At 33.2% G+C, this 19,146-nt stretch overlaps 1 protein-coding gene across 1 annotated transcript in view; it reads right to left on the minus strand.

The window, feature by feature from the left end:
• Positions 1-3,982: 3,982 nt before the first annotated feature.
• LOC129229349 (acetoacetyl-CoA synthetase-like) overlaps positions 3,983-19,146 on the minus strand; it is a 78,823-nt gene continuing 63,659 nt past the window's right edge. Inside the window, 5 exon segments of the mRNA XM_054863639.1 lie at positions 3,983-5,050; positions 9,572-9,774; positions 11,253-11,311; positions 13,618-13,687; positions 18,931-19,056. Coding sequence (XP_054719614.1) covers positions 4,904-5,050; positions 9,572-9,774; positions 11,253-11,311; positions 13,618-13,687; positions 18,931-19,056 — 605 coding nt within the window. The 3' untranslated portion in view covers positions 3,983-4,903.

The raw sequence follows: 19,146 nt of genomic DNA on the forward strand, positions 1-19,146 counted from the left end.
CCGTGTTATCTTTTACCAATACTTGTTACCGAGTTTCGTATTACGTTTAGTTGATGATTTTATCGCCTTAAATTATCATACGAAGAACTTGATATCAGGTTCAATACTATCAGAAGGTTATGCCTTTCGAGAATTTAAAACTAGAGCCAACGCCATTTTTCATTGCCATAGTATTGCTTTCTAACCTCTTGTTGATTCGCCCCACGTACTAATCCACCGTTCACTACACTTGTTAAGTTTCGTGAAATTCAATGATTTTCACGTTCATTGCCATTTTTGATTAGACGTTTAGAACGTCATAAAACATTCAGTGCCACAGGTTAAAAAAAAATTAAACTATTAAAACGAGAGATACACATAAAACATCGTAATCTAATTATCTTTTTTTCTCATCTCTTATTTCGATCTTAAAAGTTATTTATTCCAACCACGCAGCCGATCTATAAATAGATCGCGATCTATTCCCAGCTGGTTAATGGAAAGAAAAGCGTGATCCGTTCTAACTAAGGCCACTATATAAGGGGAGCTGGCTTATCCGACATTTTGGTTCCAAAACTGTGGGGGGACAGAATTAGAATTTGTAAAAAAAAAGCTTCGTTGCAGAAAACTGGCGCCCAAGTTTTAGACGTATTGCCTGATTGACGTTTGATTATTTCATTCTGTAAATGAAGAAGATTTAATTAATGCAAATAAAAAACCAATAAGGTGTGAAAAATGAGGTTCATTCCAGTTTCATTTCCCTATACATTTTTGTTGAATTTGTAAACTGAGTTATCTTTCTAAATTTACCTTAAGTGACATTTTTACTTAACTTATCATCAATTGTTTTACAACATAGCAACCAGCGAATATTATGACGTAATTTATAAATACTAGAAACAAGGTTGGATCCAAAGCTGTCTTGGAACCAAAATGTCGGATAAGTCGGCCTGTCCTATTGAAGGGGTTCTAGTTCTAATACCTTGAGAAACTGGAAAAGAAGAGATCAGTTTTGCATCAACACGTTTCATCGAGATTTTGGTTTAACGCTCGACGGAAAATCTGAATAGCGGGAACCTGTGGTTTGGATTTCTGACAACTTCGGCAAGAAGTTGCTCAATATCGAAAATACTTTTCGCAAGGTTAAGGGAGATGAATGCATTAATGGGTTTTGAGTTGGTGAGACGAACATTCCTTAGATGGGCGTGGGTAAGAGTAGAATAGGGGCGCTTGGCGACTTGTTTGCTTTCTATCTTGGCGACCCAGTAGCAGAATTTTTTTTTAGCAGTGTACGACGCAGATTAATAATAATAATAAATAGTTTGCAAGATGAACCGACTTAAATCGTAAAATCTAAATTAGCACCGAGAAAGTGCTCGAAACAAAAATGTTAATACATGTAGGGTAACAGCACCAGTAACAGACAAGCTTAAGATATCGCTCTCAGGTTAACTCAATTTTCTGAGCCTTTCAATCAATTTAGACTTTTAAAACTATTTTTATCTCATGCAACTGACGTTTGGCTGCTTCTGGATTCTCTGAATTAGTTAATCCTATTATTATTTGTCCAATTTCGGATAAAGGTCCGATCTCCCCAGTAACAGACACCGACAATTCTGATGATACCAAGTAGCATATAGGATGAGTAAATTGGACAGAATTCCCTTCTTCTCTTCAAAACGTGCAAAAGTATCTTTACTTTCAGAACTCAAATCTTATTAAATTCAAATGAACATGAAACACCAGCTGACCTCGTGGTATCTGCTCATAAGCTTCCACCACTGCCTTGTAAATACCAACATTGTTAAAAAATTTCCGGAAAATTTACGGTAATTGTTACTGGCATCCATGTTGCCAGTAACTATTACCGTAAAAATCAAATGCTACTGTAAAATTTTACGGTTTCCTCGGTAGCCCACAGCAACCAATTGGCGCTGGGATCGCTTATTTCTCCGGTAGAAATTACCGTAGAAATCAACGATGCGTTAAGTCCGCCATTTTACAGTAACAATTACCAGAAAATCTTCCTGAATTTTTAACAGTGAACTGGTTCATAAAATTCACTCTGATAAACACTAGATGGTTGCACCGTATTCATGGATCGCAGAAACATCAGTTTTACTCGCCTAAAATTTTTATTATTTAAATCCAAACTTACGACTGTCTGTTACTGGACCCTTGTCTGTTACTGGTGCCGCTACCCTACATGCTACCCAGGTTCGATTATATCCCAGGACATATGGTACAAATCTTCAATAGCTGGAGTTTCAGATTGCTTTCACTTCAAAAATTTTAGTTCTTTTCTCGATCAAACTAAGAATTAGCCTGAACACTTTTCTATGAATCTACGACGCACGTCGCATCGTCGCGCTGTTTCTCCCACCTGGCTTGGCGAAAGCTGAAAAATATTGTTTACGTCGCCAATGTGTGTTTCTAAAATTACATTCTGTTAAGGCTTTTGAGGCGTTCCATGAAAAAAAAAGCCATTTTGTACAACATTTCGCAGCTTATAAAAGGTATTGAACCAATGTTTTCGCTTTAAAAAAATCACACATACCTTAATTTGTAATTTCTGAAGTACCAAAGTGTTTTTTATTACTTTTAAATGCCTTTTTTAATGAAATGCATGATCCTACACGTGTGGTACAAAATGTCTTTTTTCCATAGAATGGTCCTTTTAGTGTTTATTATACACGCATTTGGAGGGTTATTTTACGTATTAATGGATTTGAACTAAAGGCGCAGCGATGGGAGGTCACAGCATCCTCTCAATTTTTTTTCTTATTCGAAAAACTTTGACTAACGATTCGGGAAATTTGGAGACAATATTGCAACATCGTTATTTGTTTCTTTTTTTTTTAATCACTTTTATTAATGACTGGAAAATCGTAAGGTATGACGGGTGAACATTGCTTCTATATTTGAACGAAGCATGTTTGGTGATACAATAAAACCCCTCGCGGACATCCCTCTTATGTGAACAATTTTTAATTCTCCGATTCCAAGGCAAATTACATTATTAAACCCCTGTCCTGCGGACACCCTTCTGGTTGCGGACAAAAGAATTTGTCCCGTTAGTGTCCGCATTAGAGATGTTTTACTATTTTGATCGTTGACATTTTAATCCTAACTCCAGTGGATAAAACCTAAACTCCAGTAGATGACGTTCATTGTTGGCCGCTTTTTCGTTTCTTCATTCTCCTAAAAAGACAGTCTTACCAGTAAAAAAGTTAAGTTACCGGATCCAGTTCAGCCTTTTCAAAATAAAGCATTTCCCTGCATGAACCAAAAAATATTATCAAATTACCATGCTATGGAGCAAGTTTGGTTGTTGGTGACGTCAGAGTGTTACTTGATCAATGAATTCGCTATTATATATATGAGGATGTCTAATATCACTTCTCATCAGATGTAGGTATGTTTGCGTGCTCATATTTGTATTATTTGGTAAAATTCGGATGTCCATTTGGTAAATTTTGAATTTTTCCTAAACCTTCAAGTTCAAGGATTGAAATGCTTTGAATGACTTAATTTATTTTATAACGTATGATTTTATGTTTAATTTAATGCATAATCTTGCTTACTGGTTTGTTTTGGTAATTTGACCGATAATTTTAGGCATTATTTTAATCTAATTGTCTGGTGGAATTAGTCGTTGACCTGATCGTTTTTTCAGTTCTATAAAAAAGTTTTGTTCGATACGAAACTTTTTTTATTCTTTAAACGACAACTCTAAAGAAAATATTACAACATCGTACACGAGGGATTCTAGTCATAAGAAGCAAAAAAAAAAAAAAAAAGCAAGTCAACATTTTATACTGATTTTTTAAGATGCACTTTTTTTTCACATCACGTCTTCGTTCGTTCTTCAATCCTCACATTTTCTTCCCTTTCCAAGTTCTTCAACTCTTCTTGCTCAAACAGATAAAAATGAAAAATTTATTTTGCTACTACATATTAGTCATACACTCCAAAAATAAGAAACTTTATTCAATTTTGCTGTTTACATTTAAATTCACGTACAAAAATACATCAAACAGAAGAATAAAACAACTCTTTAAAAATAATAGACTATTCATCTTTAATATACGTCAATAAATATGTACAATTTATATACATCTGAAACTTTCTAAGTTAAAATTTATGCAGAGAAGTACGTAACTATCGTACTCCGAAGGCTCCAGTACTTAAGGGAAGCTGTAAAATCATATTTTATGTGTACAAAAGGATGAAATTTCACTTATTTTGAATGCAGTTATAATAAAAAGCTAAACAACACATAAAAAGCTCAGCAGATTAAAACGAAATCCGTTTGAAATGATCCTGAAACAATACTGTATCCTGGGAATAGAAAAATAACACTCCTCGAAAATCCTTAAATCCTGCAAATCGGTCCATAAAATTCTCATCCGTTTGTACCGATGAATAAGGATTATACCGAATATTATTGAATTATATCAGGCATAATACTTATTAGTCCGTTAAGTAATGAGCATTCCCTAAAAACCCAATAATTCTGTTTCGTCCGTTAGTATTTTCAGAACGATATTACACCGTTTTGTAAATTTACAATCGCTACCGTAATTAACAAGGGTAAATTTTGGGGTTGTGCCGTTTCTATTACCAGGGTGCGCTATAGTCCTCAATTTTGTCTCAAAAATGAAAATACTACAAAATTCAACTTGAACACAAAATACTCTAAGTTAACAAGCAAAAAAATAACTTAAAACATGAAATAATACAAATAAGCAAAACAGTCAGCACAAAAAATGTAAAATAATATGAATATTTATAACAATGAGTAGATAAAATATAAACAAATAGAATTTTATGGTACAACAATTTCTCTCTATTATCCGTAAATGGATCGTAGGCAATTTTTACGAAGAAATGATCTTGTAATTGAGTTCAAGTTTGGCTTGCATCACGGTTTGTTGTAGTTGACCAGTTCTGGGATATCGCAGTAGTGTATGAGACATTCGGGATTTTTGATGTTCATGACTTCTGGGACCTGGTTGGTGGCCACGATCTGCCGGACAACGCTCTCCATCCTTTTGTTGTTTAGATTGTACTGAAACATCAAAGACATAGAAATGAAACATTATAAATGTTACAACGCTCTCTATCCTTTTGTTGTTTAGATTGTACTGAAACATCAAAGAAATAGAAATGAAACATCATAAATGGTACAACGCTCTGCATTCTTTTGTTGTTCACATTGTACTGAAACATCAAAGAAATAGAAATGAAACATTATGAATGGTACAACGCTCTCCATCCTTTTGTTGTTTAGATTGTACTGAAACACCAAAGAAATAGAAATGAAACATTATAAATGCTACATCGCTCTCCGCTCTTTTGTTTGTCTAGATTGTAATGAAACATCGAAGAAATAGAAATGAAACGTCATAAATCGTACTTTTACATGCCAACTCTTTTGCTTAGTTTCATGCTTTTTTTATAAATATTAAACAAATATGTATAGGACTCTATCACCTAATAGGCTAACAATGCCGTGACCAAGAACCCTCAATTTTTAGAAAACCCTAACTGAATAAAATTGTTTATGATCGAATGTTAGAAAAGTGATCATTAAAAAAATTAATTGTGGGTCGTGATGACACACGATATAAGAGAAACTTTTATCTTTTCTTTTTTTTTACTTTCTGAACTGTTACTTCATCCGCATGTTTTCTCTCATGCCACGCTCTTGTTCTTTCCGCACCCGACTGAGGCTTATTCATAATGAAATTGTATATTTTAATGAATAAATGGGATTATAAACAACAAGAAAACTGAACAATACTCGGAATCAGCTTTTCAATTGTTTCGGAAAACAATGAAAATAATAGTAGTAATTATAAAGTTAATTTCGTTAATAAAAGTTAACAATTTCAATTTCAAAGGTTAACTTATTTAATGTAGATTACGCTTTAAACTAATGACTTGACTTGAATCAAAGAATCCTGCATTATTTGAAAAGTTTAAATCTCCGAATATGTGCCTGCTTAAGTTCAGCCTTCAAATTAATTTGTTGTGCTGCACCATTCTCATCTCGAAGAGTTGAATCAGCTTTTTTAGTAGATTCAACTCACCAGGGAATTGCCAAGCATTCGCTTTACCCACGAGTAAACTAGTTGAGTCAACTCGGTTCAGTTTTAACAGCGTTGGTGGAGCAGCTGCTCGAATAAATTCGGCTGATTAGAAGAAAAGTTGATTCAATTAAGTCACCTCGTGTGAAGACATCGAAAAACGCCAGTCAACTAGTAGAGAGGCAACTTTTTTGGAAAGTTGATTCAACTAATCCCCTTGTGTGTAGGAGGCCTTTGATTCTGATGCGCCGTTTTGTGCAAATGAAAAGGCAAATATAAAAATTAACTGACTTCACTACAACTGATGCGGAGACATTTATTCAGATTTGAAAACCTTTTCGGGTGCATATGCGATACATGATATTTGGATGGCTGATTCTCAAAAATGTTTTATTATTGCAAAAATGTACGGATTTTTTAAAAACTAAGGTTTTTAAAAACACACAGGTTTTTTTTAAATTGTATTTAACCAAAGCGATATTGCTCGTTTTCAAATGATACGATTCTCCAGGCACAGTTTGAATTGCTAAAATGAAAACAGGCGTAGCAAAAGACGAATTTTCATGCAAATAAAGAGCTACAACTTCAATACAAAACTGTACTAAAACGTTATGCCAAACTATCTTTATCAAGCCAGGGGGTGGGGAGGGGGAGTTGTTTTTAAATTTCAGAGTCTTGTCAATCATCGTGATTTTCTAAAACGCTTTAATTCGTAAATATTCAAAAAAAAAAAAAAAAGAGCTTTTTAGCGACACCCAAGTTATGTTTCTCTGTAGATAAAAAAGTAACTCAATTTAAAGATTAATGAGCAAGAATTTATTAAAATGTACATAAAGTTTTACTTTCAAACGCGACTTTCTCAAAACGTCATTTATTTATATGTTCACAATTATACTTAAAAGAAATGTTTGCTTTAGGACTCACGCTTTTTCCTTAACAGCTGTTTTCATGTTATACAACTATTCTTTTTTATCATTTAAAAAAGGACTATTGGTTAATATTTAATAAATTGTGAAATAAACAGAATTGAATTAAAATTTCACTCCAGTAGACTCTTAGAAATATGTTGAAAACACTGTGAAATTATGAAGTTTCTATTATTAAATGGTTTTGAGAAAATAGTACATGAAATTTAGCAATGTAACCTTACGTGTATAGAAAGTACCGACTCCCTTCAATTGTTTTATTTTAAGGGTCCAGTAACTTGGGGCCTTGACCCCTCCCCCTTAAAAACCCGTGTACAGACCCAGCGCTGGTTTATAGAGTGTCATGACACTTCCCTCTCCCCTAACACGAAGAATTATTGCCTTGAACTACATTTCAAGGACTTGAATTTCTAAAAATTTCCAAATTATCGGGGGTGAGTCCCAGACCCTTATTTGTGCTTCAATATTACTCATGGGGACCCATAATGGGCTGGACAAGTGGGGACTCAAGCCCCCTCCCCCCCTTCCTCAGAAATTAGAACTTCCTTGCTTAGAACTTTTTTCTTTTCAAAAATGTAAAAACATTTTTTCTCAAGCCAATATTAAGGTATTACAAATGTCAAATTTTAATAACTCCAATCTGAACTTAAATCGGTTTCCATGGGGAAAATATCTAAGCCCCCTCATAAAATTTGCATATGATATAACTTATACCCCTCCCTCCCCCCCCTAATTTGTGGTTTTATATTAATAATGACAGCGTCGAAAACCAGATGCTGAATCCGCCCTTGAAGAGTCCTTGGTTCTGAGCCATATTGCCATTCCTAAAATGTTAATAAAGATAGATGTGAGGACTCTTATAAACAGCACTAGTAAACCGCAACCAGAATTACTACACTTACCCCAATACTTGACTTTTAATACTCATTCTTTTTACACATGTCAGTTTTAGTGCTGCCATCTATGAATTACGTATGCAACTTTTAAAGGGGGTCCGCACAGTTCAAGCTGTTGTTGTGATTCTTCCTTTACTTTTCGCAAATAAATCCATGATTATTTTATTGAAATAGTTATGTTTTTATAGTTTGTTATTTTATTAGTATCACTTGTGCGCCATATTGCTTGGTATTATTATTAAGAGTTTTATTAAAACGGTTGAACATGTTTGTTTTGAAACTGTCAGCACTTTTACGCAGGAATTCAACAAGACATACAGGAAGAGAAAAACTAGTTTTTTTTTTTTTTTTTGAATTTAGGTTCATTAATTTGTCAATATCCAGCTCAAAACAAAATTTTACGAGGTGCGTATTCTATCCTGTTCTAAAATACAGGGTGTTTATTAAGTATTGCATTGATAAAGAAACTTGTTTTAAAAAACTACTCTGTGTTTAAACATTTCTTTTTTTTAAATTTTGATCCATATTTCAAACATATTTTTCTCAACAACGTTAATACACTTATACGTGAAAACATAAAATATTTCATGCTTCTGAGTAGCTTTAGACGATTTTCAACTTCGCGCGAGTCGCTAGCATATTTAAAAGTTGTGGAAAATATCCATGCAAATCCTTAGGTTTGCCTATGCGCAAGAGGGCGCTTTTCGCTTATGCAAATTGACCACCACAAACTCAACTGCCATCTCAACTTTGTTAGATGTTCCTTTTCATCTTATCTATGATGTTTGTCGGCTCGTGGCAGTGTTTGTTCACAAGGGCAGTTTGGAAGCCTTTAAAATGGGGTCGTTTCCAAAATTTTAAAAGTACATATTTATTTCTGAAACAGCATGCTTAAAAACATCAGATTTAACAATTTTAAAAATAATTTGACAAAGTTTAATATTTTTAAAAAATTATTTTAATCTGTGCGCCGATTCACTTTTATTTTTTACGCCTCTGCACATGACATCCAAAGTGATGTAATGCCATTCACTGACGCCATTAGCGCAGAGCGCAATATTTAATTCGCTTCTGAATTATCAGAAGCTAGATATGCGGCAGACAGCAAGCGTAAGCATTCATTGCGCCAGTGGAGTACGCGCCAAGATTCATCACTTGCGACGTCATAAAGACCACGCCTTGTTTGAAAAATCGAACATTTAAAAAAACAATAAAAAATTAAACGTTTTGAAAATAAAAGATTTTCCCTCGCTCCATGTTATTATATTTTGTTCATTTTATCAACTTCACTGACTAAAACTAGTACTTTTGACTGATGGAAACAACCCCATTGTAATTTCAAAGTAAAGTTGTTTTATTCAGTAAGTTACCGCCACCATTTTGTTTGGCATTCTTGGCTTCCTTAAGAGGTTTTCCACATCCAAGCTCAGTCACTTCCTATGCCAGGCTATTAAGTGTTAATTAGCACGAAACTGCTATCCTCGGCTGGAGTTGGCTGAGCTGGCGGTGTATTTCGTGTAAAGTTGTTTTATTTTTTACTCTGTTGCCTATAATTTGTTTTATACATCTCCACCTAAATGGGCAGAAAAACGAGTCAGGCTCTATCCTAGACTTTTGCTTTTGGGGGGAAAGATAAGAGACTCGGGGCTTGTTGTAAAAAACTTTCCCTCATACTTACCGGGACATCTGGCACTTCCAATATGACCTGCGGGACGTAGTCCACCCAGAGTTCTCGGTTGATGGTGTTGGCGATCTTCTCCCTAATCTGTTGCGAGAAGGAATGTCCTTTCCTCATTTTAACGAAGAGGACGGCCCTGGTATCGCCGTTATACTTGTCCTGTCCCACGCATATGTAGTCCTGGAGCTCTTCCATCTGGTGAACTGAAAAATAAAAAGTCTTATTTAATATCAATCGAAATTGCAGTTTTGCATTCAAACTGGCTGCGTCTCCCGGCTTTTCAGGATCTACCTCGAAAATAAAAGGTATGTCAGGTGACGCGTGTTCAACAATCAGGCTTAAAAAAAATTTAAAAAACGTCAAATTTTGCGGAATATTGAGGAAAAATAACCAAAAAGGAAACACTTTAAATCCCCAGATTACAGGAAAAGCCTCAAAACAAAAGCCAGAATTTTACTTGTTCATATTCGAGAAAAAACGTGACAACAGATCTTTCTTCTCAATGATTTTCTTCACGCTACAAATTTTTAATAAAAGCATTGTTACAGAAAGTTGAGATGAAGCACTGAACAATAATTTGAATGGAGGAAAGCCCTCGAAAAATAGGTATTTTCTGTCGGAATCTAAGTATCCTAATTAATAGTTTTTAATTGATATATCCGCTAATTATTGTCGGAGGATTATGTTGTATAGCCAAACATAAAGACGGGAAAATTACGAATCTATCGATACCTGGTTCGATGGTCAGTTCTCTGGCGTTCGGGAAAAGTAACTCGGACATAGATAGATAGATACGCTCAGTTTTTAATTATGTAAGATAAGCCAAAGTGCTAAAAATCCATGCAAAACGAGACAAAATTGTAGTTTTTTGTTCAATATGTTCACATTAATAATGGTAAGAAATTGCAGTTTTCCATGTTTTCAAAGGGTTCAAAATACAGAAACTATACTTTTCACCTTACTGGAAATCTTTTATAAAAATAAAACTATGAAATATTTGAAATTTGAACATGTTGATATAAATTGTCTTTTTCATTCTGAGAATAGGTCATAAAAGCATATTGACTATTCAGGATATATTTTCCCCGAAAACCGTTACAATCTTATTTTTTGTTTTACGCAAACACGTCTTGGAATCGTCCAAAACATAAATGAATTAAAACGAATGAACATAAAAAAAATATGAAAAAGAACTTGATCAAAGCAGAGAGAGAGAGAAACTAAGTAAAATTGTTTCACACCTCCATATTTCTCTATGCCTATTCATAGAGCTGACAAAAATAACGTGCATTGTTGTTATATTGTGTTTAATACAATCACTTGTAATAAAGTGAAACGGTACATAAGTGTGATAAGTGCTTTGAGTATTTTACAACATTTATTACCTCAATAACTGCAGAAAAATTTGTTAACTGTAAAATGTTTAATTCTTATGTTAAAGGATAAATACATGAATTTCTTTATTGAAATCTCAATACATTATTTTCATTTATTCTTAAAATTATTCATTTGTAGTATGTAAATATTAATCCGAAAACCCAATTCGACTAATATTCTTAGTCAAGCCTAGTTTTTCTCAAAATCTAGGCGCTCAGGGGAAAAAAAAGTTCGGATGAAGAATTGTTAGTGTGGTGTCACAATATAAGTAAATTTACTATGTTCGTATTTTTAAACTACGTACTTGCAAAATATATATCACCAGATCCAAATCTTTCGCCGTTCTGCTTCAAGGTATCGTCACTGAAATAAGAAACACGAGATTAATAAACGGAGTACATCTTCTTTCGTGGTGTATTCAATAAATAAGAATAAAAGTATCAATAACTTATAAATTTCTCAAGTAATCGTTAATAGACAGAACTAGACACTAGATCAGAACTAGACATTGGATTTGCAAAGGTGAAAGTTTAGAATCAAAGTTTTTAAATGCGTTTCTTAAATGGGTTACTTTTTATTAGGATTATTATTTCACCACGGAAGTTGACTGCTGTAACTGGTGAATACTTAGTTTTACAAGATTTAAATAACTTATATTCGCAATTCAAATAAATTACAGGAGGCACTACAGTATCTTTGTCAGGCCGTGGTGACCTGATTGGTAAGCCGTTGAGCTGTATCTGGAGGGTCGCAGTTTCGATGCCAGCCAATCGAAGATGCTCCGTGTTCAGTAATGGTAATGGGAGCACTCTAAATATGTTCGTGGTTGCAAAGTCCTCCGAGTTCTGATTCCAAATAAATACCTCTGGGGTGTTGGATCAGGGGTTTCTCGGCTCCTGGTCTGCATCAAAAACCAGAGCTCTTTTCAGGGCCACATTCAACCAGTTAAACCACTTGTAGTGGTTTAACTGGTACGAGAGGTATTTGTACGAGGGACCCTAAAGTGCAGTATAGTACAGTCTCTGTGTGATACTCTCTTCAGGGTCCCACCCAACCGGTTAAAAAACGTGTAGTGGTAGATACGGGGACCGTGTAGTGTAGTGTAGTCTCTGTGTAATGATGGCTAAAAAAAATAAAACCAAGACTACGTTGGATATGGTCTGTTCAGTGGATCATTTGTCGTTTTCGCACAAATTTGAAATGTTTTACTTATGGCTAAATTTCTTAAATCAAAGAAAGGTGGAGTATTCAATCTCTAAAACAGCAATTAGCTGGTAAAAGTGAAATTATTGTGCAACTTGAATCGATATCATGTAAAGTTCAGTCTTTTCTGATCGAAAAAGTTTGTTAGAAAATAATAATACACATTCTAGAGGATATGAAGCGTAAGAAGTAAAATGAGACAAAAGAAGTTTTGAAATTTACAGAGCTACAGTGCGCTGTTAATTGTAGCATCAAATAGTTACATTAAGCAATATTTTTCTTGCTATACAGTTTTTAACTGAACGCTTTTTAAAGAAAGATCTCTAAATGCCTCAATTTTACCATTCTTAACCCGGGTCAACAGGATATTGAATCAAGGCGAAATCTTATTAATATTGCCGATATCTAGATTTTTATGAATGCTCCCTGTTTATAGAACCCCTGTGTAACCTGTTACAGGGTTCGTACGCTCCTTCAAAAGTCCTCCAATACTCCTTTATTTAGGAATTTTTTTTGAAGGGCCCTTTTAACTCCTTCATTTTGGTTTTAACTCCTTCAAAACTCCTTTTTAGTTCAAGACTACAAGATCTTCCTCTATGACAGTAACTTATAATACTTTGATCGACAACTAACTTCATCACAAGGGCCATTTTAATGTAGTAGTTTCGTGCATTTTTTTTTTTTTTTCATATAGATGTCATTTACTAACTGATCATAGTTAAGTCATAAAAGTTGAAGGTGAAAATAGTATTAGATTATGAAGGTGTTTCATAAGTGAAGTAAAACATGCTTAAATGGTGCTTGACTATTTTTTCAAGTTTTATGATTATTGTTTTTCCCTGTACCACACTCTCAGCAGCAGAAGTCAGGTTGTTTAATTATTAGTTAAATCTTTAAAACTACATAAGCAGATGTACTATATTAAGTGATTGTGTCAAAAAAATAATTGTTTAGTAACTAGCAATTATGGTATTGTAAAAAGGGTCTTCCACAAGTGATGTCATGTCTTGAGGAGGAGACAGGTTCAAGAAAACTGTGACAAGGGGAAGAGAGAGGGTGACAAAATGTGACATCACAGTTATTATAATAATGTTTGTAGAAAATATGACGTGTGTGTGTGACAAGAGGAGGAGTTAGGTGAAGTGTGACACTAAGTGATAAAGGGGGAAGGGGGTTAAATATGCTGAAAAAAGTGTGACATCATCTATAATGACAGCCCATTAGTACTCCTTCAAAACCTTTTTTTACTCCTTCCAAACTCCTCCAAAACTACTTCATTTTATTTCTGAAATTGAGTACGAACCCTGTGTTACGAAACATAATTCGAATAAAACTAAAGAATACATTTTCAGTACAAATCTCGAAGTCTGATTTCATGGAGCATAATAAAAATGAAGTATATTTTATACAAAGAAGTACGTATATTCTTTCTATAAAATAAAATCAATTTTGCATCACATTCTTACCTTCTTCCGATGACTACAAGTCCATTTGTACGTGGGTTTATCCAACATTCATCATTTTGACTCCATACGCCTGTTGAAATAGAGAAATTGAGAGAAAAATACATTGGAAAAATGTTAATTTCAATCAAAAATGAAAGTGAATAATACTAAGCGGATATTATGCAGTAAGTTACCACCCAAACTTTGCTTTCAATTTACGAGTTGAACCTCACCATGGCTGCAGACTCTTGCTAGTGAGGTAAAATAACTTTATCTATCAGTTTGAAGGCTCTCTTAGCTTCAATGAGAGGACTTCTTCCTCCAGCTCGGTTATTCACTATTCCAGACTGATGAGCCACAATCTCTGGATGTGATGACCGGGCTGTCAGAATATTGCATGTAGTTCTGCCTTAGCCCTATCGTATATGGGTGGTAAATTTCTGCTTAATACTTAAGCTTCTGCTTGAAACAAGTTGTTAAAAGATATTTTAACACATGTTTTTCTATTTTTTGTAGTTTGAAGCAACAAGTATTGTTTCAAATAATTTTTGCTTTTATTGTAAATCAATTAGTTTGAAAATACTGTATTCAGGGGTTCCATGAAAAAAAAAAAAAAAAAGTTCCCTTCATTAAGGAAATAAAGAAAAGTTGTTTTGACAGAAGTACTAGTCTAGCTTAGGCGTTATTCTTTCTCAATGAAAACAATAACTTGCCTTAGATGCTAACGAACTATATTTTCTCCAGTTTGAAATAATTTTACTTCAAAAATGAACTTAATGAATGTGCAGACGTTAAAAGTTATGAAAACGATTCTTTCTCTTTCTGCATAAATATTCGTCGGAAATGAAATTTTTTTTTTTAAACTTTTTAACATGTCCTCATTTGAATCGATTATTTCAGAAAGGGCGTAAGTCCTACGGGAATCCATGGGACTTACGCCCTTTCTGAAATAATCGATTCATTTATGACAAGGGCAAAACCTTAAAAGTTGCCGAAAATAGGGAAATAAAACACGAATTATACAAAATAGAATAAAAGTTAAGATGATATTTTGCAATAGCAACTGACCAACATTTGAAAAAGCGGGACAATTGACACCGATTAAAAAGAAAAAAAAAAAAACCCTATAAATTGTGATAAAATTCCGAAACATCAAGAGAAAGATAACAAGTTTTGAATGATTTCAAAGCAGAAGAAAAATCGAGAGCGAAACTGAACGAATCATTGTGCAATGAATAAAATTGTTAAGTTGTTTTATTGATAAATCTTATCAGCGAAAGCTTCTGGCTCTTACTGAAGCATTATATTACTAATGGTAAAATAATCTTTTAATGTGATACAATCAACAAAATTTACAAAGTAAGTTTAAACTTAAAACTAAAAACATAATGAATAGAATAAAATAGGAAAGCAATGGTCAGGGGCGGTCCGAACTAAAATTTTTGGGAGGGAATAAATTTTCTATTTGTCGAATAAAACTCCGACATTTACCGAATGTTAAAATGTGAGCAAAGCATCGCTGGAATTTAAACAGGAAGTTCCGTTCAGAACTAAACGAACCTTCTTTTCCGTATAATAATATCGATTATCTAGTATCTGATCAATAGTCTCAAAATTAGCTAAAATTTCAAATTATTTCGAACAAAACTAACCGTACAGGAGTCGGATTCGGAGTCAACTGCCCTAAAATTCTAGGAGTCGGGAGATGATTATCAAGAGCTATTTCCAACAAATTTTGTTTGCAATGAATCCGCCTTTAAGTTCGGGATCTAAATTGACTTTTAATTTTACCGTAGGCACTAATGTTAAAGGATTTGAACTGTTCAAAATTGAACGGAAATTCGTTCAAATCAAAAAGATTTTTTATACATGTTCTTATTCAAAAACTTTTCCCTACAAAGTTTTTTTGAAGCAAATTCGTCTCTAAGTTTGAGATTGCTTCGAATTTCCCCGTAGGCGCTAATGTTTAGTTTTTTTTTTTTTTTTTTGAACTGTTCAAAACTAAACGAAAAATTGTTCGAACCAAAAAGTGAAGTGTGTTAATGAGGTGTCCTCGCCAAGATCTTTTGAACAAAAAAAAAATTTGTTCGAATCGAATTATTCACTCAAAAGTTACAGTATTACCCCGCATTATTCGGCAGGCCGCAAAAATGGCGGGAAAATCGAATTTTCTGACATGCCGGACAATTTGAAGTTTATTTTGCAGAAAATCAAATTTACTTTCCCCATTCAGAAAGCAAACCACTGCAAGGAGAAAAAAATAAATCCCAAAAGTAACCTTCTTTCAAAAAAAAAAAAAAAAAAAAAATCTATTGCATATAATATTTGCTTGTTATTTAGGTAGGTCATTATTAATGGATTTAATTATATGCCAATAAAGTAATCAATTCAGAAGCAATTATCGTTACTGCGATTTCTTCATAATTTCTTTTAATAAATTATTTTAGGTTCCTTTTAGAGGTGTAAGTTTAATGTTTATTTATTCAATAGCTATAGTAAATTCTTTAGCACTGGTTTAGGGGTAGTAACTTACTGCTTAAATTATTGCTTACTTAGTTTTAATTTAATTCTTTTAAATTATTCGTTATTAAACTATATTTTTCTCGTTAAAATAACAAATGACATTGTTAGTAAATATTTTCACAAAATTGAACTGTTTATTAATACTAATAAGATATGTATAGAACTTATATTCATTTTTAAGCGGAACACATATTTTTTTGTAGTATTAATTGTTTTTCCTAACCTCGATTTTTCTGGCATGCCGAAAAAGACCAGGCAAGTGTTATTGAAAATTTGGTGACCCCCGAATTTTACGGCAAGCCGGATAATGCGGAATAATACGGTATTAGAGGGGGACATACAGACAGACATTTTTTTCCAACTTTCCAATTTTTAATTTTTCGATATTTATTTAATTCTTTTTTTAAATTATTTTTTGCTTTTTTGCGATATTTTTAAGATGCATTAAGCCTTCTTTCATGCTTTTTTTTCTTTCTCTAACTTTTACTGGGAAAGTAGGCTAAGACGAAAACTGCAAGAATGCAATGATGTCTCCAAATTTGCAAATCGTCAGACAAAATGTTCCGAAAAAAGAATTTTTTGGATGGTCACAGTGACCACCCGAGGGTTCACATTGAGGCACCCTTGGCGATGGTGTTTGGTGAGGAAAATTGATTAAATTTGTAGCAAATGTATTGATCTGTTAAAAGGAAAGAATGGCATTGTATCCATCAATCAAAAGTACTACTTTTAGTCACTAAAGTTGATAAAATGAGCCAAAAAAAAAAAAAACATGGAGCGAGGAAATTCTTTTATTTTCAAAACGCTTAGTTTTCAATTAATTTTTTTAAATGTCTGTTTTTTTAAACAAGGCTTGGTCTTTATGACGTCACAAGTGATGCACTCCACTGGCGCGCTGAATGCTTATGCTTGCTGTCTACCGCGTTTCCAGGTTATGATAATTCAGAAGCGAATTAAGTATTACTCTCTGCGCTAATGGCATTTCATCACTTGTGATGTCATGTGCAGAAGCGTAAAAAATAGAAACTGAATCTGCGCACCGATTAAAATAATTCTTAAAAAATACTAAAACTTGTCATTTTTTTAAAAAAATGGTCACATCCTACAAAAAAGTGTTCGTACATTTACGACTTCAATAAAATAGACCCCTATCCATTGGTTAGAATTAATTTTTCAGAATAGTTATTTATTTATAAGATCTATGATTAATACTTAACAAAACTACATGAAAAATTTTAATGAAATATTAAAACTTAATGTTTAAAAAATCAAAAACCAAAAAGTGCCGGAAATTTTATCTTACAAAAGTCTTCGTACTATTTAAAAAAAGTCTATATATTATTGAATAATCTAACTTTTTACTAATTTAATTTTTAGTAGAATATGATTCATCATCCACAACAGCTTTGGAATGTCTGAGGATAGATTTCAATGGTTTTTTATTATTATTATTTTTTGCGTAATTTCTGAGTAAGTGTTCAACCACACTTCGAGTTTTACTGTTTCTAGCTCTTTTCGTATCAAAGCCGTATTTTCGTCCAGATATCTTTAAATATGTTACATTAGGTTCAAATAATGAGATTGAGGGGATATTTTCTAATTTAGCTGCAAACGTTGAAAACCATGTGCTTCTTAACGTTATCTTGATAAGAAATAGAGTTGTTTCCGATAACCAAATTTTTGGCTTAGAGTTTAAGTTTACTTTTCAAAATATTTAAATGAACTGCATGATTCATTATTTCATCAAAGAATTCCAAACTACCAAGTCCTGATGCTGATATGCACTTTCACACAAGAACACCTTCATCGTCCTGATTAACTGGTCCAACTAAGTTCTTAAGATTAAGTTCCTATTTTTTTTTCTATTTACTATTATACAGCAATTTACCCAAAAAATGTTGAATTCATTTTTATCTGTAAGTAATTCCAAAACGTTTTGAGCTTATCTATCATTGATTTTGCGACGAAAAGCGTCAGCTTTCTGCTTTTCGCACGAATAAGTAAATTTCTGCTTGAAGAGGTCCCATGGTAATCCAGCTAATCAGAACTTGGCAAACAATTTTAGGTGAAAATTAAATATAAAATGTTTGATTAAATTATCTAGAAACTTTTACAGCACACAAATGTGTATTTTTCGTAAATGTTTTAACTGTTAATCTCCGATCACGCTTTGTTAACTTTGCTGGTTGACCCTTCCTTACCTTGTTTTCGGTGCTATTATTTTCATTAAAGCATTTTATCAATCACTTTACTATAGAATGATATAAATTAACTAATTTAGAGATATTTCAAACCAATTCACCGCTACTATGAGGAAAAAATTCAAATTTCGAATGGTGTTTTTCGTTTTTTACGAATACCAGCCATTTTAAAGTATTAACCAAAATTTAAGGGAATAAATGAACAAAATAAAGCCAAATGACTTTAAAGGGTCAACACAATGCAAAAATAATAATTAAAAAATATATATATATATACAATTTTATTCATGAATTTATTCGAAAATATTTGAGTGTATGATGACTTTTGTGTCGTGTTATTTCTCTGTCTCTTCGTTTTTTGATCTATTTCAGAATTTAAAAAAAAGAGATCATGAATATTTTGAAAAAACTACTGGGTTTTATTTAGAATAAATTCAGTATCGCGTTAATCTAGTTTTACAAAAAATATTTCAAGGTTTACGAACACTTTTGGTAGCCACTGTATGTTTTTAAGCATGCTATTTCAGAGAAAAATACTTTTAAAATTTCGGAAACCGCCCCATTCTACTTCTAGATATTTATTGGGAGCCGTCTTTAAAATCCCACTTACCTGGGTATTTGGAGAAATAGGTATCATTCAGCCGACTGTGGTTCACGTCCTTCCACAGGAACACGGGGAAGGATGGAGAGGGCGTGGCTATTACGAGTTCACCTCTTTGGCCAACGACGGAGTTTCCTGAAAAGAAACAACTTGTTTAAAACTACACAATACAGTAGAACTTCGATAAAATACAGGGTGTTTCGCTTTAACCTGCAAGACCTTTAC

Source organism: Uloborus diversus, chromosome 9, assembly GCF_026930045.1.
Source record: "Uloborus diversus isolate 005 chromosome 9, Udiv.v.3.1, whole genome shotgun sequence".
NCBI classification, from domain to species: domain Eukaryota; kingdom Metazoa; phylum Arthropoda; class Arachnida; order Araneae; family Uloboridae; genus Uloborus; species Uloborus diversus.